Source organism: Globicephala melas, chromosome 11 (genome assembly GCF_963455315.2).
Source record: "Globicephala melas chromosome 11, mGloMel1.2, whole genome shotgun sequence".
Lineage (NCBI taxonomy): Eukaryota > Metazoa > Chordata > Mammalia > Artiodactyla > Delphinidae > Globicephala > Globicephala melas.
In genome coordinates this window covers 36208942-36236903 of record NC_083324.2, presented here as the reverse complement: position 1 = coordinate 36236903, position 27962 = coordinate 36208942, and the positions used below count along the sequence as shown (strand labels likewise).

The 27962-nt window shown below is 51.1% G+C and overlaps 2 protein-coding genes across 7 annotated transcripts in view; both read left to right on the top strand.

Moving 5' to 3' along the window:
• NISCH (nischarin) overlaps positions 1-25081 on the top strand; it is a 42978-nt gene extending 17897 nt beyond the window's left edge. The window contains exons 12-22 of one of the 4 annotated variants that reach the window (XM_030867391.2): positions 740-853; positions 1207-1318; positions 5421-5545; positions 6670-6719; positions 17364-18773; positions 20081-20194; positions 21075-21456; positions 21937-22093; positions 22597-22725; positions 23256-23417; positions 23893-25081. In XM_030867391.2, the coding sequence (XP_030723251.2) occupies positions 740-853; positions 1207-1318; positions 5421-5545; positions 6670-6719; positions 17364-18773; positions 20081-20194; positions 21075-21456; positions 21937-22093; positions 22597-22725; positions 23256-23417; positions 23893-24503 (3366 nt within the window). In that variant the 3' untranslated portion in view covers positions 24504-25081. The other 3 variants (XM_030867394.2, XM_030867393.2, XM_030867395.2) reach the window with 3 other exon arrangements.
• A 2216-nt stretch (positions 25082-27297) lies between these two features.
• Positions 27298-27962, top strand: part of STAB1 (stabilin 1) — a 32682-nt gene continuing 32017 nt past the window's right edge. For 2 of the 3 annotated variants that reach the window (XM_030867374.2, XM_060308629.1), the window contains exon 1: positions 27302-27468. In XM_030867374.2, coding sequence (XP_030723234.2) covers positions 27388-27468 — 81 coding nt within the window. In that variant the 5' untranslated portion in view covers positions 27302-27387. Of the gene's footprint in view, positions 27469-27962 lie in introns of all 3 variants that reach the window. The other variant, XR_009565975.1, reaches the window with a different exon arrangement.

The window sequence follows — 27962 nt, the reverse complement described above, 5'->3', positions numbered from 1 at the left end:
GCTGCCCCGCTAGCCCAACAGGCCCGCCTCCAGGTTCACCTGCCTCCTCAGTCTCAAGCAGGCTCCCTCCGCTCTCCCCAAATCCCAGGCTGGAAGATACCTGGGAGTCTATTTGCATCCTCCCCCCAACCCCTCCCATCTCTTTTCAGCCCCAAGTGCACCTTTCTCCACACTGTCACCAAGACAACATTCACAAGATGTCACCTCCTCCCCTCCCTGGCTCCCAGGCCCTTGGGACCTTCCCTCATTTGACCACACTGCTGCTCCCCGCTGCCTGCCTGCCGGGCCACAGCTCCCTCCTGCACTTGCAGGTGGCGTCCCTGCCCTTCTGCCTGCTTCCCATGCCTTTGCCCTCCCAGTTCCCCAGTCCAGAAGGCCCTCCCCTTGCTCTTTGCAGATCTGAGTTCCGCCATAATTGGAGGCTTAGTTCAAGGCACCAGCTTCCCCCCCTCTCCCAGCCACCTCAGAGGCCTTCACAGTGGCCCCTGCAGCCCTTCCTTCCTTTCCTGGAGAGGGACTCCCAGAACTGGGCTAGGCAGTGTGGGACCTCCCTGGGCCACTCCAAGGAGTTCCCAGGTCGCTTCCATGGGTGGCGAGGAGCTCACCTCCCAACAGGCTGAGACTCTGCAGCCTCCTGTGTTCTCACGGGGCCTGGCCCACCCCTCGGTGGGACCCTGCCATTCTGCTCCCTCCATGCTTGCCAGCACCTATGCTGATAGCCATTTTCTGGACACTGTAGGTCTGTCTGGACAACACAGTGACCACAGAGAAGGAGTTGGACACGGTGGAAGTGCTAAAAGCAATTCAGAAAGCCAAGGAGGTCAGGTCCAAATTAAGCAACCCTGAGAAGAAGGTGAGTCTTTGTGTGTGAGCTGGGAGGAGGGGTGGTGAGGAGCCAGCCGGGGAAGGAGCTGGCTTGCAGTGGAACTGGGCCAGGGAGCACTCCGGGCCATGGAGTCCTGGCTGCACCCCCCGCACCCCAGGCTGCATGACCCTGGGCTTTCACGCCCCCTCTGTTCTCGTCTGTGAGATGGGGGTCACGATAGGACTTGCTGCATGGGGTTGCTGAGGGTTGGTTAAGATCTCTTTCCCTGTCACTGATGTTTGTGAGAGCCATGAGCTTCTCACATCTCAGGCTCTGCCAGGCTCTGTTCTCTTCTTCTGGATCTGTCTCCTCTCCCCGACTGACTCAGCACTTCTCCTCAGGTCAGTGAGGATTCTAGGCTGTCTGCTGCCCCGTGCGTCAGGCCCAGCAGCTCCCCTCCTACCGTGGCTCCCACCTCTGCCTCCCTGCCCCAGCCCATCCTCTCCAACCAAGGTAATCGCCTGTGTATCCTTCTCCCTGGTAGAGCTGCACGTGCCCTGCCTGGGCCCTGCCTGGGCCCCCAGCTGGGCTGGCGTTGGGGGAGAGATGCCGGCACCTGTTCCCTACATGGTTCAGATTCAGGGAGGGCGTGGTGCTGTCTCCACACCAGCCCCTCTCGGGGTGGCGCATGGCTGGGGGGGGCGGTGCCTGGCTGAGGTTTGCTTAATGAGGACTCCCAATTGCTCTGACACACACATCCAGATCCTCTAGGGTACCACGGGGTGTGCTCTTTGAACTGGCTGCTGGCCCATAAGGACCCCACTGGCCCACAGGCAGTGGGGGCAGACTGGCTCCTTGTTCATGGGAACCCAGGCCTGGTTACTTCCCTAAGTCGGGCACCCCGATACCTGTGTGGGGAGCGTGCCTCATTGCCATGGCCCTGGTGGTATGACCCAGCCCCAAACGCTGTGTTGGTGGGGCCCAGATGGGCTGTCTGTGAACCCATGGAAGACCAATCCCTTTCATCCACCCACTGTCTTAGCGTTTTCAAAGGGCTTTCACCTCTGAACCCAGGCATCCTCGGAGATGAGTGAGTGAAGCAGGTCCCATGAGTGTCTGCTGGCCCGGCCCCCACGGAAGAGGGGAGGGTGTGCCGTCCCGAGTGGAGCCGAGGCTCGGGGCACACAGGAAAGAACGCCGCCCACCCGGGCTCCTGGAGACGGAGAACTTGGTGTGAGGTCTTGGGAAAACAGTTTGACCCTATGTTTCAAGAGCCAGAAAAACGTTTCCACCCCTTGACCTGGTAACCCCGCTGGTGGGGATTTTATCTTAGCGGGATAAGATAACAGGGAAGTGGGAGGTGAGATGCTCACTGCAGCACTGTTTATGCTAGCTAAACATGGGCCGTGATGGACGTCAGAGTGAGAGGGAGATTAAGCTGTGGTCCTCCAGAATACCCTGCAGCCATCACAGCCGAGGGGAAGGCTGGATAAGAAAGGAGAAGTGCTGGGTTGAGTCAGAGAGCCTGCGCAGGGCAGCGCACCGAGGTCACAGCCGTGGACGTGAGCCAGAGAGTGGATGGGGACGTTGGTGCTGGAGCAGTCGTCCGTTTGCTTTTGTAACACTCTTGACTGAGAAATTTCGGTTTTATTTTTTTACGTAAAAGGGGAGGGGGTTTGTATCACTGTGAAGATGCTTTCCTGACTGTGTCTCCTGCCAAGGGGTCAGAGCCCTCCTCAGGCCCCCCGCCCCGAGCTGCCTGTCACAGCCCTGCGTGCCTGTGGGGGGACCGCATGGCTAGGCTCTGGGGCCAGGGCCCATCCTGTTCTCAGTCAGCGTTTGTTGAGACGGGGAATGAGTGAGCCGCAGGCGGCGAGGGAGGCGTCTGCCCCTACAGCCGTAGCTGCGGGCAGTGCCCCCTTTGGTGGCAAAGCCTCTGCACCAGCCAGGCCCAGGCCTCAGCCCCTTTCCTCGCTGCCCCCGCTCCTGGGGACATGCCACACAGTGGCTCACTGTAGTCTTCCCCCTTCCCGCTACTGGACCTTTAGACGTTGTCTCCAGATCTGCACCTCTTATAAATAAAACTGCAGTGGATGTCTCTGTGTGCACATCTCTTTCCTTTTGGTGAGAAACAACAAAGGTTGGGCCCCGTCTAAGCATTCTAATGTCCCCTGTCCCATTCTCTGAGTGGCCCTTTCTGACCACTTGTTTGTACAGACCACAGTCCAGGAAGGAAGCAGAAAGACTGTCCCTATCCACATTTCCTCAGTTGCAAACAGGGCTTGGGTGGGTAGTGACAGGAAAATGTTCTTTTTCTTGCTAACGTGGAGGAATCCGCAGAAGTTTGTGTTCAGCCACGTGCTGTTGGGCTTTGCCTGCATGGGCGAGGATTTCTCCCTAGGTGGGGGAGCAGCTTTGTTCCCAGCCCAGTTCTGTAGAAGTGAACATACTTGTGAATAAACTGGGCCCCCGGGGGCCTGCCTGGAGGGGCGCTGTCCAGTAAACACCAGGCCTCTGGTCATCTCAGGAGCTGTTAGCCAGCTTGTTGGAGCCATGGAGGGTTGTGGCCACAGGGACTGATGTGCAAAATGACCGAGTTGATTCTCCAGCCAGGTCCAGGGGCTGAGAGGAGGCCGTAGAGAAGGGGTTAGGAGCAGGCACCTGGGCTGGGTCACCTGAGTTTGCATCCCAGCTTTCTAGCTGTGGTCCCTCAAGCAACTTGTTGCCTCCCGAAGCTCTGTTTTCTCTACCCTACTTCATCGATTCTAAGATGCACACCTTTCCACCTTGTGACTTCTCTGAAATTGAGATGCATCTTTCAGTCAGTGGCGTCTCATAGTTGCTGTCAGCCAGCTGGTATTCGTGATGGAGTTGTGTGAAAACCCGTGGACACCTGCTGAGACCAAGATGGCGCCATATCTACGCATCTTAGATTTGATGAGCTGTGGTAAATAACGGGAGGTGTGCGTGAGCTAATCCTGGGGAAACACTTAGCACTGCTTCTGGTCCATCAGAAGGGGTCAGAAGGGGTCAGTAGGGGCTTCCTACCTACGTCCTTTTTGGAGGGTTTCAAGATGACCAGGACAGTGCCCCTGAGGAACTTGGAGCCTCTTGGGAAGATGAGCTGTACCTCCAAGGGAGAACAGGGCAGAATGATTTGGGTCATTTGTGGAAGACAGAAGTCTGCCTAGAGCAGAGAGGACTTTGCAGTGGAGTTGTATGTGAGGTGAATGTCAAAGGATGGTAGGATCTGAGCATGTGAGGGAGGAGGGGGTGGATTCCAGGAGAGAGCAGCACGCTTCATGCCTGGCAGTGTGCCTGCTGCCCTTCCTGCCTGTGCACAGCCCCTGCTGCTTTGCCCTGGGGGGTGTCTGGGCTTGGGCCATCTGCCTGCCTAGCCCATGGGCAGAGGACCTGGGCCATTGTGAGTTGTCCTGACCCCAGCTAGCAGCTGAGCTGGACGAGGGCCTGTGACCTCTGGGGCTCTGAGTTCTCTGAGGCATTTTGTTGGGCTGTGGTGACTGGTGGTAAAGCCAGGCTATGGAGGCAAGCCCTGGGCTCCTCCAGGTTTCTGCGAAACTTGGAGTTGATGCCCAGCATTCATTCAATCAGCTGCATTTAGGAGAAAGTTAAAAAAGATTTTACCCTCAACCAGTGTGGACAATGTCTGGAGTGAAGTAATGGGCCCAGACAAGCTGTAATAATAATACAACAGCATCAGGAGGCTTCAAAAGCAGCCCAAGTGAGTCAGAGCGTGCTGTCCACGGGCGGTGGCCCAGGGGAGGGTCAGTGGGATGTGTCCTGTGGGAAGGTGGGCATCGGTTGTCCTCGCCAGCCCTGGAGGAAACCCGAGCCTGCAAGAACGCCTGGCCTTCCGATGAGGGGTCTTGTGCTCCTGTGTCTGCAAAACTCTGCAGGGATGCTGGAGTGGCGGGTAGGGGGACTTGAACCATTTCCCCGTGAAGACGCTCTAGGAGCAAACACGTTTAAGGCTCTTGGTGGACATATTGCCAAACTGCTCTCCAAATGGGTGGGGCAGCTTGCACCCCAGTGCCTGCCTCTGCCAGTTAGGCCAAACAGCCTGACCTTTGCCAAAGTGAGAGGCCAAACTTGCCCTTCTTTGATGGCTCTCGAGGGTGAGCTTTTATCTTGTGTTAAGCCTGTTGGCCGATCTTTTGTGGAATGTCTGTTCATTCTTTGCAGTCTCCTAATGGGATTTCTAATTTTCTCCCCCCATTTTTTGTTATCTGTAAGAGCGTTTTATAGATTAAAGATACAAGCCTTTGACAAATGTTGTGAGCACTTTTTTCTCGTTTCGTTTAGGTTTCTCTTTTTACTTACAGAAGTTTAGCTTTTACGCAGTCACACCTCAATTTCTTCCTTTGGATTTAGGCTCAGAAAATCTCTCCCTACCGTGAGATGAGATAAGCAGTCATTTGTTCTTCTAGTTATTTTAAGATTTCAGTTTCAACATTTTCTTCTATAATCCACGTGGCTAGGTTTGGGGTCTGATTAGCCCCCAGCCATGCCAGTAGCCCGAGGGCCCAGCCCCATTTGTTGAATGGCTGCTCTCCCTGCCCCGCCTGCCCCACCCGCCTGCCCCTGGTCTCTCCAGGAATCATGTTTGTGCAAGAAGAGGCCCTGGCCAGCAGCCTGTCATCCACCGACAGTCTGACTCCTGAGGACCGGCCCATTGCGCGGGGATGCTCTGATTCCTTGGAGTCCATCCCTGCGGGACAGGTAACATCCTCCTCCTGCTTCTGGGGGTTGGTTTCCTCTGCGGCCAGCTCTTCTGCCTGAAGCTGTCTGGAAGTATGAGGTGGCCTGGCTGGAGTTGTAGCAGATGCTGCCAGTGCTTGGTGTGCTCTGCTTTGTGGTTAAGGGTCTGTTCAGTTAGCGTCTGTCGTCTGTCTCTTTCTTTGGACTGATGGGAATAGGCAGTTTTCTCTTACTGGACCCTGGGGGGCAAAGCCACATAACCCTTAGTGCATGTGAGCAGACTCCCTGGGGAAAGTTCAGAAGGCCCTGGTCAGGGGTGGCTTGTTTGGGCTCCGCACCCATCAGGAAGTTTCTCCCCCTGCTGTCTGGCACCCCTGCGCCATTTTGCCTGTTTCTGCACGTCACCCACCCTGGTAATCTGGGACACGCTGTGACTCTGTTCCTTCTTCCGTGGCTGCTCCTGAGGGTCCCTGAGCTGCTTCCTGTGTCTTGGAAAGAAAGAGGACGGCAGGTGTGGTGCGAGGGGCTCATTTGCTGTGTGCGTGGGGAGTGTGCTTGGTAGCTGGGCCTGCCTAGCCCTGTCTCTCTTCACCAACACAGTGTCACGTGGGGCAGTGGGCAGAGTCCTCGCTCTGTCCCAGCACTCCACTGCACTCTCCCTTCACCCTCCCCAGGGTCACAGCAGGAGGCTCCTGAGCCCTAGGTCTTCCCCGCTGCCCAGAGACCATTGGGAGGGCCTTGCCAGGCGCTGCACAGCCTCCGCTCACCATGTCCTCTGCTGGCCCGGTACCAAGTTGGTAGATGGTCCACATGGACCCTGTGGGATGGCACAGGGAACATTCAGATGCCAGACCTGGAGGCACAAGCTGAGCTTGCGGAGGGCGAGAGGCTTTGGCCCAGGGGTTGGGAGTGTGGGCTGGGGTCAGACCGACACGGTTGGGAATCTTAGCTCTGCTGTGCACTGGCAGGATGACTGAGTGAGTCTCTCTGCCTCTCTGAGCCCCAAGATCCACCCTAGGGTGGAGTGTGGGGATAGCAAGGAGCCTCCTGCTGGGCCACGAAGGAGTGCTCAGGGCCTGCCGCCCGGTGAATGCCAGGGCATGGCTGCGGCAGGTGGGGGCTGACCGCGTTTCCTTTCCTGGCAGGCACCTTCTGATGATTTAAGAGACGTGCCGGGAGCTGTTGGCGGTGCAAGGTAAGGAAGAGGCTATCATGGAAGGCATTCTGGGCCTTCTGCACATACTCTGTGGGCCAGTAGTAACCAAGATTTTCTTAAAAGTCTGTTTGCAGAAGTCCTATAGAACTATTTCTTCCTTTAAATAAATAAACACAGCTGAAATGGGCTCTGGTCTGTTTCCAAGTTCTAATCCCTAAACTTTGCATTGACACGTTGTCCTACGCTAGGGGTCAGCAGGTCAAAGCCAATTTAGTCCACTGCCTGTTTTGTACAGTCTGTGAGCTAAAAATGATTGTTCCATTCTTAAGGAGCTGTTTTTTTAAAAATAAACGATGTGGGTGGGGTAGCCCCCAAAGCCTCAAGTGTTTACTGTCTTTACGGAAGAGGTTCCCCAACCCATTCTACATACCCTTTTTCACCAGGGCCAGTAGAGGCCAAGAGGCGCTTGAATTTTTTTTAATTTTTATTGGAGTATAGTTGATTTACAATGTTGTGTTAGTTTCAGGTGTACAGCAAAGTGAATCAGTTATGCATATATCCACTCTTTAAGGTCTTTTCCCATATAGATCATTACAGAGTGTTGAGTAGAGTTCCCTGTGCTATACAGTAGGTCCTTATTATCTATTTTATATATAGTAGTATGTACATACGAATCACAATCTCCCATTTTATTCCTCCTCCAATTCCCCCCGGTAATCATAAGCTTGTTTTCTACATCTGTGACTCTATTTCTGTTTTGTAAATAAGTTTATTTGTATCACTTTTTTTAGATTCCACATATAAGCGATATCATATGATATTTGTTTTTGTCTAACTTCACTTAGTATGACAATTCCTAGGTCCATCCATGTTGCTGCAAATGACATTATTTCATTCTTTTTTATGGTTGAGTAGTATTCCATTGTATACATGTACCAGATCTTCTTTTTCCATTCACCTGTTGATGGACATTTAGGTTGCTTCCATGTCTTGGCTATTGTAAACAGTGCTGCAGTGAACATTGGGGTGCATGTAGCTTTTCGAATTACGGTTTTCTCCGGATATATGGCCAGGAGTGGGATTGCTGGATCATATGGTAGTTCTATGTTTAGTTTTTTAAGGAACCTCTATACCGTTCTCCATAATGGTTGTACTGATTTACATTCCCACCAACAGCGCAAGAGGGTTCCTTTTTCTCCACACCGTCTCCAGCATTTACTGTTTGTAGATTTTTTGATGTTGGCCATTCTGACCGGTGTGAGGTGAAACCTCACTGTAGTTTTGATTGGCATTTCTCTAATAATTAATGATGTTAAGCATCTTTTCGTGTGCTTTTTGGCCATCTGCATGTCTTCTTTGGAGAAATGTCTATTTAGATCTTCCACTCATTTTTTGACTGGGATGTTTGTTTTTTTGATATTGAGCTGCATGAACTGTTTGTATATTTTGGAGATTAATCCCTTGTTGGTCGCTTCGTTTGCAAATGCTTTCTTCCATTCTGTGGGTTTTTTCTTTCTTTTTTTTTTTTAACATCTTTATTGGAGTATAATTGCTTTACACTGGTGTGTTAGTTTCTGTAGGTTCTTATTAGTTATCTGTTTTATACATATTAGTGTATATACGTCAGTCTCAATCTCGCAGTTCATCCCACCACCACCACCCCCCCCCCGTTGCTTTCCCCCCTTGGTGTCCATACGTTTGTTCTCTACATCTGTGTCTCTATTTCTGCCCTGCAGACCGGTTCATCTGTACCATCTTTCTAGGTCCCACATATATGTATTAATATATGATATTTGTTTTTCTCTTTCTGACTTCACCCTGTAGGACAGTCTCTAGATCCATCTACGTCTCTACAAATGACCCAATTTCGTCCTTTTTTTGTGGCTGAGTAATTCTCCATTTTATATATGTGCCACATCTTCTTAATCCATTTGTCTATCTATGGGCATTTAGGTTGCTTTCATGACGTGGCTATTGTAAATAGTGCTGCAGTGAACATTGGGGTGCATGTGTCTTTTTGAATTATGGTTTTCTCTGGGTATATGCCCAATAGTGGGATTGCTGGGTTATACGGTAATTCTATTTTTAGTTTTTTAAGGAACCTCCATACTGTTCTGCATAGTGGCTGTATCAATTTACATTCCCACCAACAGTGCAAGAGGGTTCCCTTTTCTCCACGTGTGAGTTGTCTTTTCATTTTGTTTATGGTTTCCTTTGCTGTGCAAAACCTTTTAAGTTAAATTAGGTCCCATTTGTTTATTTTTGTTTTTATTTTCATTACTCTAGGAGGTGGATCAAAAAAGATATTGCTGTGATTTATGTCAGCGATATATGTATATACGTATACATATATTTATATACATATGGAATGTATGTATATACAATGTATACGTATGTATATTTATATACACACATACATATACAATATGTGTATATATATACATATATTTTAGTTTGTTTTTTTTAATTGAAGTATAGTTGATGTATAATATTATATGTTACAGGTATACAATATAGTGATTCAATTTTTAAAGGTTATAATCCAGTTATAGTTATTATAAAATATTGACTGTATTCCCTGTGTTGTACAATATATCCTTGTACCGTTTTTTATACATAATAGCTCATACTTCTTAATCCTGTACCCCTATCTGGCCCATCCTTCCTTCCCTCTCCCCATTGATAAACACTAGTTTTCTATATCTGTTTTGTTATAGTCACCAGTTTGTTTTATTTTTTAGATTCCACATAAAAGTGATATCATACAATATTTATGTTTGACTTATTTCACTTATCATAATACCCTCCAAGTCCATCCATGTTGTTTCAAATGGCAAAATTTCATTATTTTTATGGCTGAGTGGTATTCCATTGTACATATGTACCACATCTTCTTTATCCAGTCATCTGTTGATGGACACTTAGGTTGCTTCCATATCTTGGCAATTGTAAATAATGCTGCTATGAACATTGGGGCACATCTATCTTTTTGAATTAGTGTTTTGGTTTTTTGGGGGTATATACCCAGGAATGGAATTGCTGGGTCATATGGTAGTTCTATTTTTTTTTTGTTTTTTTTGGCGGTACGCGGGCCTCTCACTGTTGTGGCCTCTCCCGTTGCGGAGCACAGGCTCTGGACGCGCAGGCTCAGTGGCCATGGCTCACAGGCCCAGCTGCTCCGTGGCACATGGGACCTTCCCAGACCGGGGCACGAACCCACGTCCTCTGCATCGGCAGGCGGACTCTCAACCACTGCGCCACCGGGGAAGCCCTATTTTTAGTTTTTTGAGAAACCTCCATACTGTTTTCCGCAGTGGCTGCACTAAGTTATATTTCCACCAACAGTATATAAGAATTCCCTTTTCCCCACATCCTTGCCAACATTATTTGCATTCTTTTTGATGATAGCCATTCTGACACGTGTGAGGTGATAGCTCATTGTGGTTTTGGTGTGCATTTCCCTGATGATTAGTGATGTTCAGCATCTTTTCATGTGCCTGTTGAGTGCTGCCTATATTTTCCTCTAAGAGTTGTATAGTATTCGGCCTTACATTTAGGTCTTTAATCCATTTTGAGTTTATTTTTGTGTATGGTGTTAGGGAGGGTTCTAATTTCACTCTTTCACATGTAGCTGTCCAGTTTTCCCAGCACCACTTATTGAAGAGACTGTCTTCTCTCCATTGTATATTCTTGTCTCCTTTGTCATAGATTAGTTGACCACAGATGTGTGGGTTTATCTCTGGGCTTTCTCTCCTGTTCCATTGATCTATATTTCTGTTTTTAATGCCAGTACCAAACTGTTTTGATAACTGTAGCTTTGTAGTATAGTCTGAAGTCAGGGAGGCTGATGCCTCCAGCTCCGTTTTTCTTTCTCAAAATTGCTTTGGCTATTCAAAGCAATTTGTCTTTTGTGTTTCCATACAAATTGTAAAATTTTTTGTTGTAATTCTGTGAAAAATGCCATTAGTAATTTGATAGGGATCGCATTGAATCTGTAGATTGCTTTGGGTCATTTTGACAATATTGATTGTCATTTTGACAATATTGATTCTTCCAATCCAAGAACATAGTACATCTCTCCATCTGTTTGTGTCATCTTTGATTTCTTTCATCAGCATCTTACGGTTTTCTGAGTACAGGTCTTTTGCCTCCTTAGGTAGGTTTATTCCTAGGTATTTTATTCTTTTTGTTGCAATGGTAAATGAGAGTGTTCCCTTAATTTCTCTTTCTGATCTTTTGTTGTTAGTGTATAGGAATGCAAGAGATTTCTGTGTATTAATTTTGTATCCTGCAAATTCACTGATGAGCTCTAGTAGTTTTCTGGTAGTGTCTTTAGGATTCTCTGTGTATAGTATAATGTCATTTGCAAACAGTGACAGTTTTACTTCTTCTTTTCCAATTCGGATTCCTTTTATTTATTCTCTGATGCCGTGGCTAGAAATTCCAAAACTGTGTTGAATAAAAGTGGCAAGAGTGGACATCCTTGTCATGTTCCTGATCTTAGAGGAAATGCTTTCAGTTTTTCACCATTGAGAATGATATTGGCTGTGGGTTTGTCTTATATGGCCTTTATTATGTTGAGGTAGGTTCCCTCTGTGCCCGCTCTCTAGAGAGTTTTTATCATAAATGGGTGTTGGATTTTGTCAAAAGCTTTTTCTGCATCTATTGAGATGATCATATAATTTTTATTCTTCAGTTTGTTAATGTGGTGTATCACATCGACTGATTTGCATATATTGAAGAATCCTTTCATCCTGGGATAAATCCCACTTGATCATGGTGTATGATCCTTTTAAGGTGTTGTTGGATTCTGTTTGCTAGTATATATTTTTTAACATCTTTATTAGCGTATAATTGCTTTACAGTGGTGTGGTAGTTTCTGCTTTATAACAAAGTGAATCTGCTATACATATATCCCTATATCTCCTCCCTCTTGTGTCTCCCTCCCACTCTCCCTATCCCACCCCTCTAGGTGGTCACAAAGCACCGAGCTAATCTCCCTGTGCTATGCAGCTGCTTCCCACTAGCTATCTGTTTTACATTTGGTAGTGTATATATGTCCATGCCACTCTCTCACTTCCTCCCAGCTTACCCTTCCTCCTCCCTGTGTCCTCAAGTCCATTCTCTACATCTGCATCTTTATTCCTGTCCTTCCCCTAGGTTCTTCAGAACCTTTTTTTTTGTATTTAGATTCCATATATATGTTAGCGCATGGTATTTGTTTTTCTCTTTCTGACTTACTTCACTCTGTATGACAGACTCTAGTTCCATCCACCTCACTGGAGATAACTCAATTTCGTTTCTTTTTATGGTTCAGTAATATTCTGTTGTATATATGTGCCACATTTTCTTTATCATATTCCATTGTATATATGTGCCACGTCTTCTTTATCCATTCATCTGTCGATGGACACTTAGGTTGCTTCCATGTCCTGGCTATTGTAAATAAGCTGCAGTGAACATTGGGGTACATGACTCTTTTTGAATTATGGTTTTCTCAGGGTATATGCCCAGTAGTGGGATTGCTGGGTCGTATGGTAGTTCTATTTGTAGGTTTTTAAGGAACCTCCATACTGTTCTCCGTAGTAGCTGTATCAATTTACATTCTCACCAACAGTGCAAGAGTGTTCCCTTTTCTCCACACCCTCTCCAGCATTTATTGTGTGTATTGTGTGTAGATTTTTTGATGATGGTCATTCTGACTGGTGTGAGGTGATACCTCACTGTAGTTTTGATTTGCATTTCTCTAATGATTAGTGATGTTGAGCACCCTTTCATGTGTTTGTTGGCAATCTGTATATCTTCTTTGGAGAAATGTCTATTTAGGTCTTCTGCCCATTTTTGGATTGGGTTGTTTGTTTTTTTTGATAATGAGCTGCATGAGCTGCTTGTAAATTTTGGAGATTAATCCTTTGTCAGTTGCTTCATTTACAAATATTTTCTCCCATTCTGAGGGTCGTCTTTTTGTCTTGTTTATGTTTTCCTTTGCTGTGTAAAAGCTTTTGAGATTCATTAGGTCCCATTTGTTTATTTTTATTTCCATTTGTCTAGGAGGTGGGTCAAAAAGGATCTTGCTGTGATTTATGTCATAGAGTGTTCTGCCTGCGTTTTCCTATAAAAGTTTTATAGTGTCTGGTCTTACATTTAGGTCTTTAATCCATTTTGAATTTACTTTTGTGTATGGTGTTAGGGAGTGATCTAATCTCATTCTTTTACATGTACCTGTCCAGTTTTCCCAGCACCACTTATTGAAGAGGCTGTCTTTTCTCCATTGTATATTCTTGCCTCCTTTATCAAAAAAAAAGGTGACCATATGTGAGTGGGTTTATCTCTGGGCATTCTGTCCTGTTCCATTGATCTATATGTCTGTTTTTGTGCCGGTACAATACTGTCTTGATTACTGTAGCTTTGTAGTGTAGTCTGAAGTCGGGGAGCCTGATTCCTCCAGCTCCATTTTTCTTTCTCAAGATTGCTTTGGCTATTTGGGGTCTTTTGTGTTTCCATACAAATTGTGAAATTTTTTGTTCTAGTTCTGTGAAAAATGACATTGGTAGTTTGATAAGGATTGCATTGAATCTGTAGATTGCTTTGGGTAGTAGAGTCATTTTCACAGTGTTGATTCTTCCAATCCAAGAAGATGGTATATCTCTCCATCTGTTTGTGTCGCCTTTGATTTCTTTTATCAGTGTCTCATAGTTTTCTGCATGCAGGTCTTTTGTCTCCTTATGTAGGTTTATTCCTAGGTATTTTATTCTTTTTGTTGAAATCGTAAATGGGAGTGTTTCCTTAATTTCTCTTTCAGATTTTTTATCATTAATGTATAGGAATGCAAGAGATTTCTGTGCATTAATTTTGTATCCTGCTACTTTACCAAATTCATTGATTAGTTCTAGTAGTTTTCTCATAGGATTCTCTATGCATAGTATCATGTCATCTGCAAACAGTGACAGCTTTACTTCTTCTTTCCAATTTGGATTCCTTTTATTTCTTTTTCTTCTCTGATTGCTGTGGCTAAAACTTCCATAACTATGTTGAATAATAGTGGTGAGAGTGGACAACCTTGTCTTGTTCCTGATCTTAGAGGAAATGGTTTCAGTTTTTCACCATTAAGAACGATGTTGGCTGTGGGTTTGTCATATATGGCCTTTATTATGTTGAGGTAAGTTCCCTCTGTGCCTACTTTCTGGAGGGTTTTTATCATAAATGGGTGTTGAATTTTATCGAAAGCTTTTTCTGCATCTATTGAGATGATCATATGGTTTTTCTCCTTCAGTTTGTAAATATGATTTATCACATTGATTTGCATATATTGAAGAATCCTTGCATTCCTGGAATAAACCCCACTTGATCATGGTGTATGATCCTTTTAATGTGCTGTTGGATTCTGTTTGCTAGTATTTTGGTGAGAATTTTTGTGTCTGTGTTCATCAGTGATATTGGCCTGTAATTTTCTTTTTGTGTGGTATTTTTGTCTGGTTTTGGTATCAGGGTGACAGTGGCCTCACAGAATGAGCTTGGGAGTGTTCCTTCCTCAGCAACTTTTTGGAAGAGTTTGAGAAGGAGAGGTGTTAACTCTTCTCTAAATGTTTGATATAATTCACCTGTGAAGCCATCTGGTCCTGGACTTCTGTTTGTTGGAAGTTTTTTAATCACAGTTTCAATTTCAATACTTGTGATTGGTCTGTTCCTATTTTCTATTTCTTCCTGGTTCAGCCTTGGAAGGTTGTACCTTTCTAAGAATTTGTCCATTTCTTCCAGGTTGTCCATTTTACTGGTGTATAGTTGCTTGTAATAGTCTGTTATTATCCTTCGTACTTCTGTGGTGTCATTTGTTACTTACCCTTTTTCATGTCTAATTTTATTGATTTGAGCCCTCTCCCTTTTTTCCCTGATGAGTCTCTAGCTAAAGGTTTATCAGTTTTGTTTATCTTTTCAAAGAACCAGCTTTTAGTTTCATTGATCTTTTTTATTGTTTTCTTTGTCTCTATTTCATTTGTTTCTGCTCTGATCTTTATGATTTCTTCTACTCACTTTGGGTTTTGTTTGTTCTTCTTTCTCTAGTTCCTTTAGGTCTAAGGTTAGGTTGTTTATTTGAGATTTTTCTTGTTTCCTGAGGTAAGATTGTATGCTGTAAACTTCCCTCTTAGAACTGCCTTTGCTGCATCCCATAGGTTTTGGATCGTCATGTTTTCGTCATTTGTTTCTAGGTATTTTTTGATTTCCTCTTTGATTTCTTCAGTGATGCATTGGTCGTTTAGTAACATATTGTTTAGCCTCCATGTGTTTGTGTTTTTTATAATTTTTTTTCCCTGTAATTGATTTCTAATCTCATAGCATTGTGGTCGGAAAGGATGCTTGATATGATTTCAGTTTTCTTAAATTTACCAAGGCTTGGTTTGTTTCCCCAGATGTGATCTGTCCTGCAGAATGTTCAGTGTGCACTTGTGAAGAAAGTGTATTCTGCTGTTTTCGGATGGAATGCCCTATAAATTCAATTAAATCCATCTGGTCTGATGTATCATTTAAGGCTTGTGTTTCCCTGTTGATTTTCTGTCTGGATGATCTGTCCATTGGTGTAAGTGGGGTGTTAAAGTCCCCCACTGTTATTGTGTTACCGTCGATTTCCCCTTTTATGGCTGTTGGCATTTGCTTTATATATTGAGGTGCTCCTATGTTGGGTGCATATATATTTACAATTGTTATATCTTCTTCTTGGATTGATCCCTTGATCATTATATAGTGTCCTTTCTTATCTCTGATACAAGTATTGCTACTCCAGCTTTCTTTTGATTTCCATCGCATGGAATCTCTTTTTCCATCCCCTCACTTTCAGTCTATGTATGTCTCTTGGTCTGAAGTGGGTCTCTTGTAGACAGCATATATACTGGTCTTGTTTTTGTATCCATTCAGCCAGTCTGCATCTTTTGGTTGGAGCATTTAATCCATTTACATTTAAGGTAATTATCGATATGTTTGTTCCTATTGCCGTTTTTTAAATTGTTTTGGATTTGTTTTTGTTGGTCTTCTTTCTTCCCTTTTTCTTTTGTACTCTTCTCTTATGGTTTGATGACTATCTTTAGTGTTGTGTTTGGGTTGCTTTTTCTTTTTTGTGTGTGTATCTATTTTAGTGTTTTGGTTTGCAGTTCCCATGAGGTTTTGATGTAGCAGTCTGCATACAAGGTTGTTTTAAGTTGCTGGTCTCTTGATTTCAAATGCAGCTCCCATATTCTGCATTTGTAGTCTCCTCATGGTTGCTGGTTTTGACATCATATTTGTGTATGGGTGATTTCCTACTTAATTACTTTATGTTTGCATTTACCAGTGAGCTTTCCCATTTGTGATTTTCTTATTTCTAGTTGTGGCCTCTTTTTTTACCCCCCTGCCTAGAGAAGTTCCTTTAGCATTTGTTGTAACGCTAATTTGGTGATGCTGAATTCTCTTAGCTTTTGCTTGTCTGTAAAGCTTTTGATTTCTCCGTCAATCTGAATGAGAGCCTTGCTTGTTAGAGTATTTTTGGTTGTAGGTTTTTCCTTTTCATCACTTATACTCCAATAAAGATATTTAAAAGACACATATATATATATGTGTGTGTATATATATGTGTATATATATATATATATATATGTTTGTATATCTCGTGACACTCTCTTCTGGCCTTCAAGAGTTTCTGCTGAAAAATTAGCTGATGACCTTATAGGGATTCCCTTGTATGTTATTTGTTGCTTTTAATATTTTTTCTTTGTATTTAATTTTTGTCAGTTTGATTAATACGTGTCTCGGTGTGTTCCTCCTTGGGTTTATCCTGTATGGGACTCTGTGCTTTCTGGACTTGGGTGACTGTTTCCTTTCCCATGTTAGGGAAGTTTTCAGCTATAATCTCTTCAAATACTTTCTCAGGCCCTTTCCCTTTCTCTTCTTCTTCTGGGACCCCTATAATGTGAACGTTGGTGCATTTAATGTCCCAGAAATCTCTGAGACTGTCCTCATTTCTTTTCATTCTTTTTTCTTTATTCTGTTCTGTGGCAGTGATTTCCACCACTCTGTCTTCCAGCTCACTTATTCGTTCTTCTGCCTCAGTTATTCTGCTACTGATTCCTTATGGTGTGTTTTTCATTTCACTTACTGTGTTGTTCATCTCTGTTCTTTAAATCTTTTGTCTCTTTGTTAAACATTTCTTGTATGTTCTTGGTCTGTGCCTACATTCTTTTTCTGAGATTTTGAATCATCATTACTCTGAATTCTTTTTCAGGTAGATTACCTGTCTCTAAAGGAGCTTGAATTTAAATGTGAAGGTCCTAAGACCCCCAGCCCACTCCCCAAGCCTCTCACCTGTGAAGGCGACTGGGTGCCCCTGCAGGGGACTGTTGTCAAGTTAGTCCATACCCATGAGCACTCATTGCTCTTGGGGCTTGTGGCCAGCGTCTGAAGGACTGAGAAGTCTTCATGATGTGCGCAGGATTGTGTTGGATGCCTGTGGTCTGGACCCTGGAAGTGTGGTGGCCTCAGCCTTCCAGCACCTCGGCTCCCCACCAGGGTGCTTGCTAGGACCAGGCTCAGCTGTTTAGGAGGCTTGGGAGACCCATGGGTTGCTTCTTCAGGGCCAGGGGACAGCAGCAGGACTGGACATGGGAGGTGGGGGCATCCCAGCCCAGCATGTCACTGACCTGGCTTCTCCCCACACAGCCCAGAGCACGCGGAGCCAGAGGTCCAGGTGGTGCCAGGGTCCGGCCAGATCATCTTCCTGCCCTTCACCTGCATTGGCTACACCGCCACCAACCAGGACTTCATCCAGCGCCTGAGCACGCTCATCCGGCAGGCCATCGAGCGGCAGCTACCTGCTTGGATTGAGGCTGCCAACCAGCGGGAGGAAGGCCAGGGCGAGCAGGGCGAGGATGATGAGGAGGAGGAGGAGGATGTTACTGAGAACCGCTACTTTGAAATGGGGCCCCCGGATGTGGAGGAAGAGGAAGAGGGTGGGCCAGGAGAGGAAGAGGACGAAGAGGAAGAAGAAGAGGAGGAGGAGGAGGGCGAGGAGGAGCGCCTGGCTCTGGAGTGGGCCCTGGGCGCAGATGAGGACTTCCTGCTGGAGCACATCCGCATCCTCAAGGTGCTCTGGTGCTTCTTGATCCACGTGCAGGGCAGCATCCGCCAGTTTGCTGCCTGCCTCGTGCTCACAGACTTCGGCATCGCTGTCTTTGAGATCCCGCACCAGGAGTCGCGGGGCAGCAGCCAGCACATCCTCTCCTCCCTGCGCTTTGTGTTCTGCTTCCCGCACGGCGACCTCACCGAGTTTGGCTTCCTCATGCCGGAGCTGTGCCTGGTGCTCAAGGTGCGGCACAGCGAGAACACGCTCTTCATCATCTCAGACGCCGCCAACCTGCACGAGTTCCACGCTGACCTGCGCTCTTGCTTCGCCCCACAGCACATGGCCATGCTGTGCAGCCCCGTGCTCTATGGCAGCCACACCAGCCTGCAGGAGTTCCTGCGCCAGCTGCTCACCTTCTACAAGGTGGCGGGCGGCTGCCAGGAGCGCAGCCAGGGCTGCTTCCCTGTGTACCTGGTCTACAGTGACAAGCGCATGGTGCAGACAGCCGCCGGGGACTACTCGGGCAACATCGAGTGGGCCAGCTGCACGCTGTGCTCTGCCGTGCGGCGCTCCTGCTGTGCACCCTCCGAGGCTGTCAAGTCTGCTGCCATCCCCTACTGGCTGCTGCTCACACCCCAGCACCTCAACGTCATCAAGGCCGACTTCAACCCCATGCCCAATCGCGGCACCCACAACTGCCGCAACCGCAACAGCTTCAAGCTTAGCCGTGTGCCGCTCTCCACTGTGCTTCTGGACCCCACACGCAGCTGCACTCAGCCGAGGGGCGCCTTCGCAGATGGCCACGTGCTTGAGCTGCTTGTGGGCTACCGCTTTGTCACCGCCATCTTCGTGCTGCCCCATGAGAAGTTCCACTTCCTGCGCATCTACAACCAGCTGCGGGCCTCACTGCAGGACCTGAAGACTGTAGTCATCGCCAAGACCCCTGCAACCGGGGGCAGGCCTCAGAGCCCCCCTGTGGATGGCCAGGCTGCCGAGGACGGGGCCCGGTAAGACCGAGCATGGGCTTTTGGGGGCCAGGGGGCGGGAGGCCGGCTGAGACCAATCACTTCACCCAGATCTCCAGCACCCCTCAGCATTGCCTTTGGCTCCCTCGGGCTTGGGGCTTGGTGCTGGGCTGCTCCTTATCTCCCAAGGCTTCAGAAGAGGCCCAGGAAAGCTGTCCTTCCACAAAGCCAGGCTGGCCCAGTTCTCTGCCATTTAGAGTCCTGTGTGGCTGGGTCCCACCTTGCCTGGCCCTCTCCACTGGGTCCAAGCATGGCCTCTAGGCATCACCCACGCCTTCTCGCCTCCAGGCTCGCAGTTCCGTGGCTGGCTCTGTGAGCCAGGGGGCTGCTTCAGGCACCACCTGCCTCTGACCCCCAGCTCCAAGCCCGTACCCTTTGGTGAGCCACACACGCCTTCTCAGGAAGACCTGGGTTGCTCAGGGGCCCTCTCTGTGTGTAATTTTGTGAGTCCGTTCCAAAGGAAGCTGTTGGCTGAGAGCAGCAAGGTTTGAGTGTGTGAGCTGGGTGGTCACTTTGTGCAAAGCTCCTTTTCTTCTGGGGGGAGAGTGAAGTGCAGAGAGGGGAGGAGTTGGCAGCCCTGTCCTCTTCTTTTTTTTTTTTTAATTTATTTTTGGCTGCATTGGGTCTTCGTTGCTGCATGCGGGCTTTTTCTAGTTGTGGTGAGTGGGGGCTACTCTTCACTGTGGTGCGCAGGTTTCTCATTGTGGTGGCTTCTCTTGTTGCAGAGCACAGGCTCTAGGCGCGTGGGCTTCAGTAGTTGCGGCACGCAGGCTCAGTAGTTGTGGCTCGTGGGCTCTAGAGTGCAGGCTCAGTAGTTGTGGTGCACAGGCTTAGTTGCTCTGCGGCATGTGGGATCTTCCCAGACCAGGGCTCGAACCCGTGTCCCCTGCATTGGCAGGTGGATTCTTAACCACTGCTCCACCAGGAAAGCCCAGCCCTGTCTTCTTCTTCCTTACTCTCCTTCCCCTGCTCCTGCCCCCGAGCCTGGCTTCTCTCAGGGCCGCCTGGGATTGGCATATAATGGCTTGTGTGGGGCCATGGTCACACCCACAGGTTCACCCCTGCCTGGGGCTCAAGAGGCACCCTGTGCCCTTCAGGGTGCCCCTTTCTCCTATTACTGCTCCCAACTTCATGTATGCTGGGGCTTCCCTACCTGGGCAAGAAAGCCCTTTGTTTTTTGGCCTTCCTGTCCCATGAGACACGGTGTAGCTCACTTTCTCTTCCACCCTGGTGGACAGTGGAGACCCTGCCCTCACCCCAACATCTCACGCCTTCTCTGTCCAACCCAGCCCCTCAACTGATGCTCCCAAAGGTCATCCAGCATCTTCCTGGCTGAATCAGGGACCCCGTCTTATGCCCAGCTCAAGTTCCATGCTCTCCATAGAGACCCTTGATGCCTCCAGGTACTGGAGAGCCCCTTATGCCAGAGGCGGCCTTGCGTGGCCATCTCTCCGTCTCCCTGCCCCTATGATGAGGCTTCAGATGGTGACACTTTGTCTCAGTTTCCCTGCCACCCTCAAGCCTGGCTGGACCCTGCCCACAGTAGGGACTGCATGCAGAAAGCAGGCGCTCTGCTTCATCCCAGCAGATGCATCTCTGCTCCAAGACAGCAGGAGGGCAGCCCAGAGGGCTTGGGGACATTTGGCCCAGTGCAAGATCAGGGCCCCAGGGATCTCTTTCAACAGCTGGACTGTCCAGTTGAGAGGATGCCATCCAGGACTCCCCACCAGCATGAGCTTGGGCATGTAGGCTGGTGGCAGGGAGCTCCAGACTTCTGTGAGGGTTCTTTCTGAGCTTGTTTGATCTCATGCTTGGAACAGACCAGAGAAAACCCAGTGTGGCCACATGCAGTGGTGGCCGAGTGGGGTGAGATCCCGGGCTACCTGAGGAGGCCTCGAAGGCAAACTGAGGAGCGGTTTGAGTATTTGGTTCTCAACTCCATGTTCCCCAAGGTCCCAGCCCTGGGCACCTTGGTCTGTGCTCTGGACTCTGTAGTGGCATTTCTGACACCTTTACCACCTTCTCAAAATGATTTTTCAGCCCATGAGCCACATCTGTCTTTCTCAGCCCTGCCCTATCTTCCCATCTCCCCCCGAAGAGAAAGGGCCCCGGCACTTTCTCTCTGCTCTTTGGTCTTCCCATAAGGAGCCAAGATGAAATCCCCAGATGACCCCAGAGGTGGTGTGTGGTACATGCGTTTCCCTCACACTGAGGTTACACGTGGGATGTGAATCTGTATTTGGGACTCATGTGTTAATATGGTTTTTCTTGGGGGATTGGGAGATGCAGCAATGAGCAGCATCTCCAGGAGGTCCCGGCAGAGGCTCCAGCTCCAGCCCCAGCCCCAGCCCCAGTGGAGGTCCCAGCTCTAACCCCAGCAAAGACCCCAGCTCTGGCAGAGCCCTCAGTGCCAGCTTTGGTCCCAGCGGAGGCCCCAGCCTCAGCAGAGACCCCTTTGGAGGCCTCAGTGGGGGCCTCAGCCCCGGCAGCAGAGGCCCCGGCACAAGTGGAGGCCCCCGCCCAGTACCCAAGTGAGCACTTGATCCGGTCCACGTCGGAGGAGAATCAGATCCCTTCGCACCTGCCCGCCTGCCCGTCGCTCCGGCACATCGCCAGCCTGCAGGGGAGCGCCATCGTCGAGTTCTTCCACAGCAGCGTTGCCGAGGTAGGGCCAGCGCACCTGTGGAGGAAGGCGGCACTGTCGTCCTGGGGCCCCAGCAGGCTCATCTTGGGGTTAGCCTCAGGTTCCCAGACTTACGTGTGCTGGCTTTTCCCCCAGCTTCAGCTGTTCACAGCTTTGAGGGCCTGAGTAGGGAGAACCTGGGGTGCCCTTCCCTGGCCAGTTGTTCCCTCCATCACCGCCTCCTCCTGTGGCCATTCCTAGCCTCGGGCCCCGGGCAGACCCCACGGCACACCGTCTCCCATCCCTCACCACCTCTCTGCTTCGGAGTTTATAAATACGTTGACGAGACACAGTAGAGGTCCCATGCCTCCCCATCCAAGGCTGTGGGCCCATCCCTGGGACGGCAGGTCACTGGGTAGTGGGGCTGGCGGAGGCCACCCTCCGCAGAGGCCTGGAGGAGGAGCTGTGTGCCCCGGCCGCCCTGCTCTCCTGCAGGCCCCAACCCGGCCCCTCTGTGTCCAGGTGGAAAACGAGGAGCTGCGGCACCTCCTGTGGTCGTCGGTGGTGTTCTACCAGACCCCGGGGCTAGAGGTGACCGCCTGCGTGCTGCTCTCCACCAAGGCCGTGTACTTTGTGCTGCACGATGGCCTCCGCCGCTACTTCTCGGAGCCGCTGCAGGGTGGGCACTGGGGCCTGAGGGGATGGGCGGGGTTCTGTCTCTAGAGCCCCTGTGCCACGTCAGGCAGCAGCGATTTGGCTGCACTGGGCCAAGAATCTCTTTTCTGAGGAAGGGGGGTGATGACAGCACTTTCCTCCTGGAGCTGTCACATGGGATGCGAGGCCAGGCGTGAAAGCGCCCAGTAAGGCCCTGTGAGTGCCCGGGACCCAGGCGTGCTGGGGGGGTGTTGGGCAGCCTCTGCCCCTTGGGGCCTTGGTGGGTGCCTTAGCCAGTGCCCTGTCCTAGGGCTCCTGGTGTCTCCAGCGTACCAGGCAAGGCTCAGACTGTAAAACACGTTTCCCCGAGGCCATGTGTGCTCAGAGGTGGCGGGGGCTCCTTGCCAGGCCTCAGTGGGCCAGGCCATCAAGGGGGCCCGTTCCTGCTCCACGCAGCTGCACACCTGTGAACCTTGTGCTCACCCAGCACGCCCACCACCATGTTCGCGCCCTTTCTGTCTGCCACAGATTTCTGGCATCAGAAAAACGCCGACTACAACAACAGTCCCTTCCACATCTCTCAGTGCTTTGTTTTAAAACTCAGCGACCTGCATGTAGTCAACGTTGGACTCTTTGACCAGTATTTCCGGCTGACGGGTGAGTGGCCACTGTGCTTTTGTCCTATTTTGGGTGAAGGCCAGTGTCACCAGTGGGCTTCCACCTTCATATGTGGGTGCATTATCGCAGGCAGAGTTTATCTGCTCAAAAGCCAGTTCACCGGAGCGGGAGGAAGCAGCTTCAGGAACTGCTGAGAGGGCAGAACTCACCCCTCAGGACTTGGAGCGAGAGGCTGGGGACAGAGGCGGCAAAGTGCTGGGTGGGCGGGCAGAGTGGGCCCTGGGCTCACGGGCAGGATGTTTCTGACTCATACTTCCTGAAGAGAGAAAGCTAAGCTCTTTCCCTAATGCCTCTGTATCCCCTTCCAGAAAAATGTTACAGCCCTTCCGGCCTGAGAAATGGCCATCTCCCCAGGCCCCGTGATGCTTCCTCAAGTGGGTCCTCCTGACCCTGGCTCTGTGGTCCTCAGGTCCAGGCTAACCTGCTAGAGACTAGAGACGGCTCCAGGGGTGGGGATGGGGCTGGGGGGAGTAGCAGCCTGCAACCGTGCCCGGCCCCTTCTCCCGCAGGCTCCTCTCCGGCGCAGGTGGTTACATGCTTGACACGGGACAGCTACCTGACACACTGCTTCCTCCAGCACCTCATGGCCGTGCTCTCCTTGCTGGAACGCACACCCTCACCTGAGCCTGTCGACAAAGACTTCTACTCTGAGTTTGGAAACAAGACCACAGGTATCCCCACCCAGCTCGGGTCTCCTCGCCAACCCCAAGGGCTGCAGCAGGCCCCGGAACAACCTCTCTGTGCCGCAGCACCCTCTCTGCTTCTAGCTCTCTCTCTCTCTCTCTCTCTCTCTCTCTCTCTCTCTCTCTCTCTCTCTCTCTCTCTCTCTCTCTTTCTCTCTCTTTCTCTCTCTCTCTCTCTCTCTCTGTCTCTCTCTTTTTCTGCTTAGTCAGCTAGGGTTTTCCATGGCTTTTCCATGGCAGAGTCTCTGGCCCGGCAAATCCACAACCGTTCAGCATCTCAGTGTCTGCTCTTCTCTGAGCTGCTGGCCTGAGGGTCTCTGCCTGAGGGTGGGGGCTTGGAGTGCTCTCTCCCACTTCTGACAGACACGTGACTCATGCTGCCGTCTCTGGGTGGCTTGGGGCTGCTGGTGAACCACCACAGGCCAGTTCCAGGCTGCAGCCCCGGTGGCGTCTCTCTCTGCAGGGAAGATGGAGAACTATGAGCTGATCCACTCAAGCCGTGTCAAGTTCACCTACCCCAGTGAGGAGGAGGTTGGGGACCTGACATTCACTGTGGCCCAGAAGGTGGCTGACCCAGAGAAGGCGCCATCCCTCAGCATCCTGCTGTATGTGCAGGCCTTCCAGGTGGGCACACCACTATCTGGGCGCTGCAGGGGCATGTTGCGCCCCAAAACGCTCCTGCTCACCAGCGCCGAGATCTTCCTCCTGGACGAGGACTTCGTCCACTACCCGCTGCCCGAGTTTGCCAAAGAGCCGCCACAGAGGGACCGGTACCGGCTGGACGACGGCCGCCGCATCCGGGACCTGGACCGCGTGCTCATGGGCTACCAGACATACCCACAGGCCCTCACCCTGGTCTTTGACGACGTGCAGGGCCACGACCTCATGGGCAGCGTCACCCTGGACCACTTTGGGGAGGTGCCAGGTGGCCCAGCTAGAGGCGGCCAGGGCCGTGAGGTCCAGTGGCAGGTGTTTGTCCCCAGCGCTGAGAGCCGAGAGAAGCTCATCTCGCTGTTGGCCCGCCAGTGGGAGGCCCTTTGTGGCCGGGAGCTGCCCGTGGAGCTCACTGGCTAGCCCGGGTAGTAGCTGGCCCTTGCCACCCGCCGTGTCTGGCCTGGTGTCCACTCAGGGCCGGGAAGCAGGCTTTCTTTGCTTTTTTAAAATGTTTTCTCTTCTCTTTCGGTACCTTTGGTTGATTGTCCTCCCAGAGAATGTGAACATGTGTGTTCAGTTGGTTCTCAGCCTCCCGCGGATCTGCTGCCTGCCCCTGGTGCCGCGTGGCCAGGCACACCAGTTTCGTGTCTTCTTTCGTGGGACCGTTGTTAACATATGGCGCCGTGGGTCTGGTTTACTCTTTTACGCGTCCTTTCCCGAGATGTTAAGTTCAGTCTTGTTGCTGTTGCTGTCATTGTGGGCACTTGCTGCTAATTATGAAGCTGGCAGAGAAATGCACATTGAAAGCTCCCGCTCCATGCAGTTTTCCAAAGGGGAGGCCTCTCCCGGTCCAGACAAGTGGGAGAGCCCCATGGGGGCAGGAGTCCCCCAGGCCTTGGGGCTGAGAGGGCTGGGAGCAGGGGACCTAGAGCTGCCAGCACCAAGTGTGATTCCTGTTGCCTATTTTCTCTATTTCAGTAAAGCCAAGTTTGACACAGTCTGGGTCTTTTATTTCAAGGGCCACTGGGGTCCCAGCAGGGCATTGGTTCAGGGCGTGGTTGGCCTGAGGGGGAGAGGGTGCCTAGAGATGCAAGAAGGTCTTGGGGTAAAGGAAGAGGGGAGGAGCCTGTGAAGGGCAAAGGGAGCTGCTCTCCCAGGGCCAGATGCTGGATGGGTGTCTGTGGAGCCTGGGACAGGGGAGGTGTGAGGGCATCTTTGGACAGGGCCGTGCTGGGCTGTGGCTAAACCAGGAGCCTCAGGGCAAATGAGAGGAATGAAGCTCCTCAGGTGCCCCTGGCACACCGGCTGGTGCCCTGCCAGCCCTCAGGTCAGGACTGTCACACCCGACCTGTTGTGAGGGTTAGGCCTGGCGTCTGGGACGGCTTACTCTGTGGGGTCTAGGGGTCTCACCAGCATGGCCTGCAGAGGAGGTGGCCCCAGCGGTGGATAGTGGGGAGGAGGGCTCTGTGCCATCCGTGTCTGGGTTCATGTCCTGAGAGATGATTGCTTCAGGGAGCTCTGCTGAGGTAGGACGTGGGATTTCTTTGGGAGCCAGCCCCTGTGCCCAGTCCCTCCTCAACCCATTTCTACCCCATAGCAGGGCCCCTGAGGCCCACTTACTTTCGCTCATCCTGGCCAGTCAGGAGCCTTCGGCCCTAAGGCTGCAGGACCGTTTTGGTCCAGCAGTATTGGGGATGGGGGAGGGGCCAGCCGGGTTCCCAGGCCTGCTTCTCCTCATTTTTCCCTTCGTGCCAGCAGAGTGGGGATCCGTGCCTGGAGGACCCATCACCATCAGGAAGGCTGTGGTGGATGGGAGGAGCCACCAAGGGGAGGGGAGGGTCTCTGCATTCACCTCCCCCCAGCCAAATCTCAAAGACCAGCCCCATGGCCCCTCAGCTGATGGGGGAGGGACTGCCCCCAACCAGACCTTTATCAAAAGCCCGTACAGATGGGCCACCTGCCTGTCTCCATCGGTTATGTCATACATAAATGGGGATTTATAGACCAGAGGCAGGGTCCACCATGCATAGGCCTTACCACCTAGACTGCTGTTCCCAGGTCCCACAGCCCAACAGTTAGCAGCCGACCCCAGCCTGGGTCCGTGAGGACAGGACCTAATGGGGGGAGTCCATGCAATGTAGTGGGGGGAAGGGCGCCCCACAGGCAGCAGACCTGGGGTTGGATCTTCACACTGGTTAGCTGAGTGATCTTAGACAAATTCCCTAGCCCCTTTGAGCGTCCGTTTCCCCACCAGTAACAGGATAATAAAAGTGCCTGCATTCATTCAGCCCACAAATCTGAAGTGAGCATCCACGCGTGAACCAGCCCGGCCCCTTCCCTGCTCTCCCATAGCTGGCATTCCAGTGGGGGACAGAAAATAAACTAGTGTCAGCTGGTGGCCAGTGCTACGAGGAGGTGAAGGCGGGAGACCTTTGACCTGAGGCTGAACCTTGTGGTGAGTCCTGTGAGGATCTGGGGTAACGGCAGCACCCAGGGAGCTCGCTCTGTGGTTATGGAGTAGAAAAGCCTGTGGTGGAACAGAGTTGGGGGTGTGGAGAGCAGGCAGCCGGGTCAGAGAGGCTGGCCTGCTGTGGACAGGGATGCGGGGCACAGGGGGCAAGCCTCAGGGCTGAGTGGAGAATGGATTGGGAAGGGAGGGCTACTGGCAGCAGGGAGGCCTCTCTGGGCGAGAAGGGTGGCGCAGGGACACATGGGGGATGGGGATCCTGGGCAGTGGAGGCCGAGCAGGGCAGGTGCGGGGGAGCAGCCTGATGACTGTCCACTTAGCAGGGAGTCGGAGGCCTGCACGTGCCCTCAGCAGCTGGAAAGGTAGAGGCAGACGAACCTGATTCAGAGGCTGCCCTCTCCCCCAGGCACCAGAACCCCCCAGAGCTTCTGAATGAAACATGCTGGGCTTGCAGGTACTTGGGGTTGGGGAGTTGTTTGCATCTGCTCCTGAGTGTGCTTCACAACCTCTGAAACACCCCAGGCTTGTGGCTAATGGTGGGCTTGGAGGCTGACGCCAGGAGGAGGGTCCCGGGCCAGGAAGCCCCAAGCTGGGCCCAGGCGTCCATGCAGGGGTCAGTGGCCAGCACCTTCCCTTCCGCCTGCAGGCTGCTGATACGCAGGAGGAAATCCTGGCGGGTTCCTGTGGGGGTGAGCTGGCGGGGCCTCCCGGCTGCTTTTAAAGCGCCCGCCCTCCCTGTCCTGCCTGCCCGCCCTGTGCCTGCCTCCTAGAGCTCATTCTCCGCGCCGGCTGCCCCAGTTCTGTCCTGGACAGCGTGCCCGCCAGCCACCACCAGCCATGGCAGGGCCCCGGGACCACCTCCTGCTCTGCCTGCTGGTCCTCTGCCTGGCAGGCTTCAGCTTCATCGGGGGGCAGAAGGTGAGTGTGAGCCGGTCGTGGGGGGCATGACATCCAGGCCCTCCCAGCCAGTAGTAGGAACAGGGAGGGAGCGCTCATGGATCAGGCACGGGGCTGGGGACACAGGGCAGCTGGTTCTTGTCTGACCTTCTCTGAGCTGGACAGAGGGCTGGGCTCTTGTGCCCACCTCCCCAGGCTGAGGTCTGTGTCTCGCTGCTTGGGGTGGCAGGGATGTGTCAGCCTGCCCCTCTGTGTCCGGCTAGCCAGCGGGGGGGTGTGGGCAGCCGTCCCAGGTCTCCCCAGCCTGAGGGTAGGGCATACAGAGCCGGGCCCATCCCCCTGCCCGGACTGAGGCCCGGTGTCTCTGTGGCCCTGGCTTGGGGATGGGAGATGTGATCACCCCCAACCCTCGCAGGGCTGACAAACTGAGAGGCTCACGTGGACCATGTGTAGGCGTGCTGGGTGTGTGTGCATGTGTGTGTGCCCAGAGGCAGAATGAGGTCTACTCACCCCCA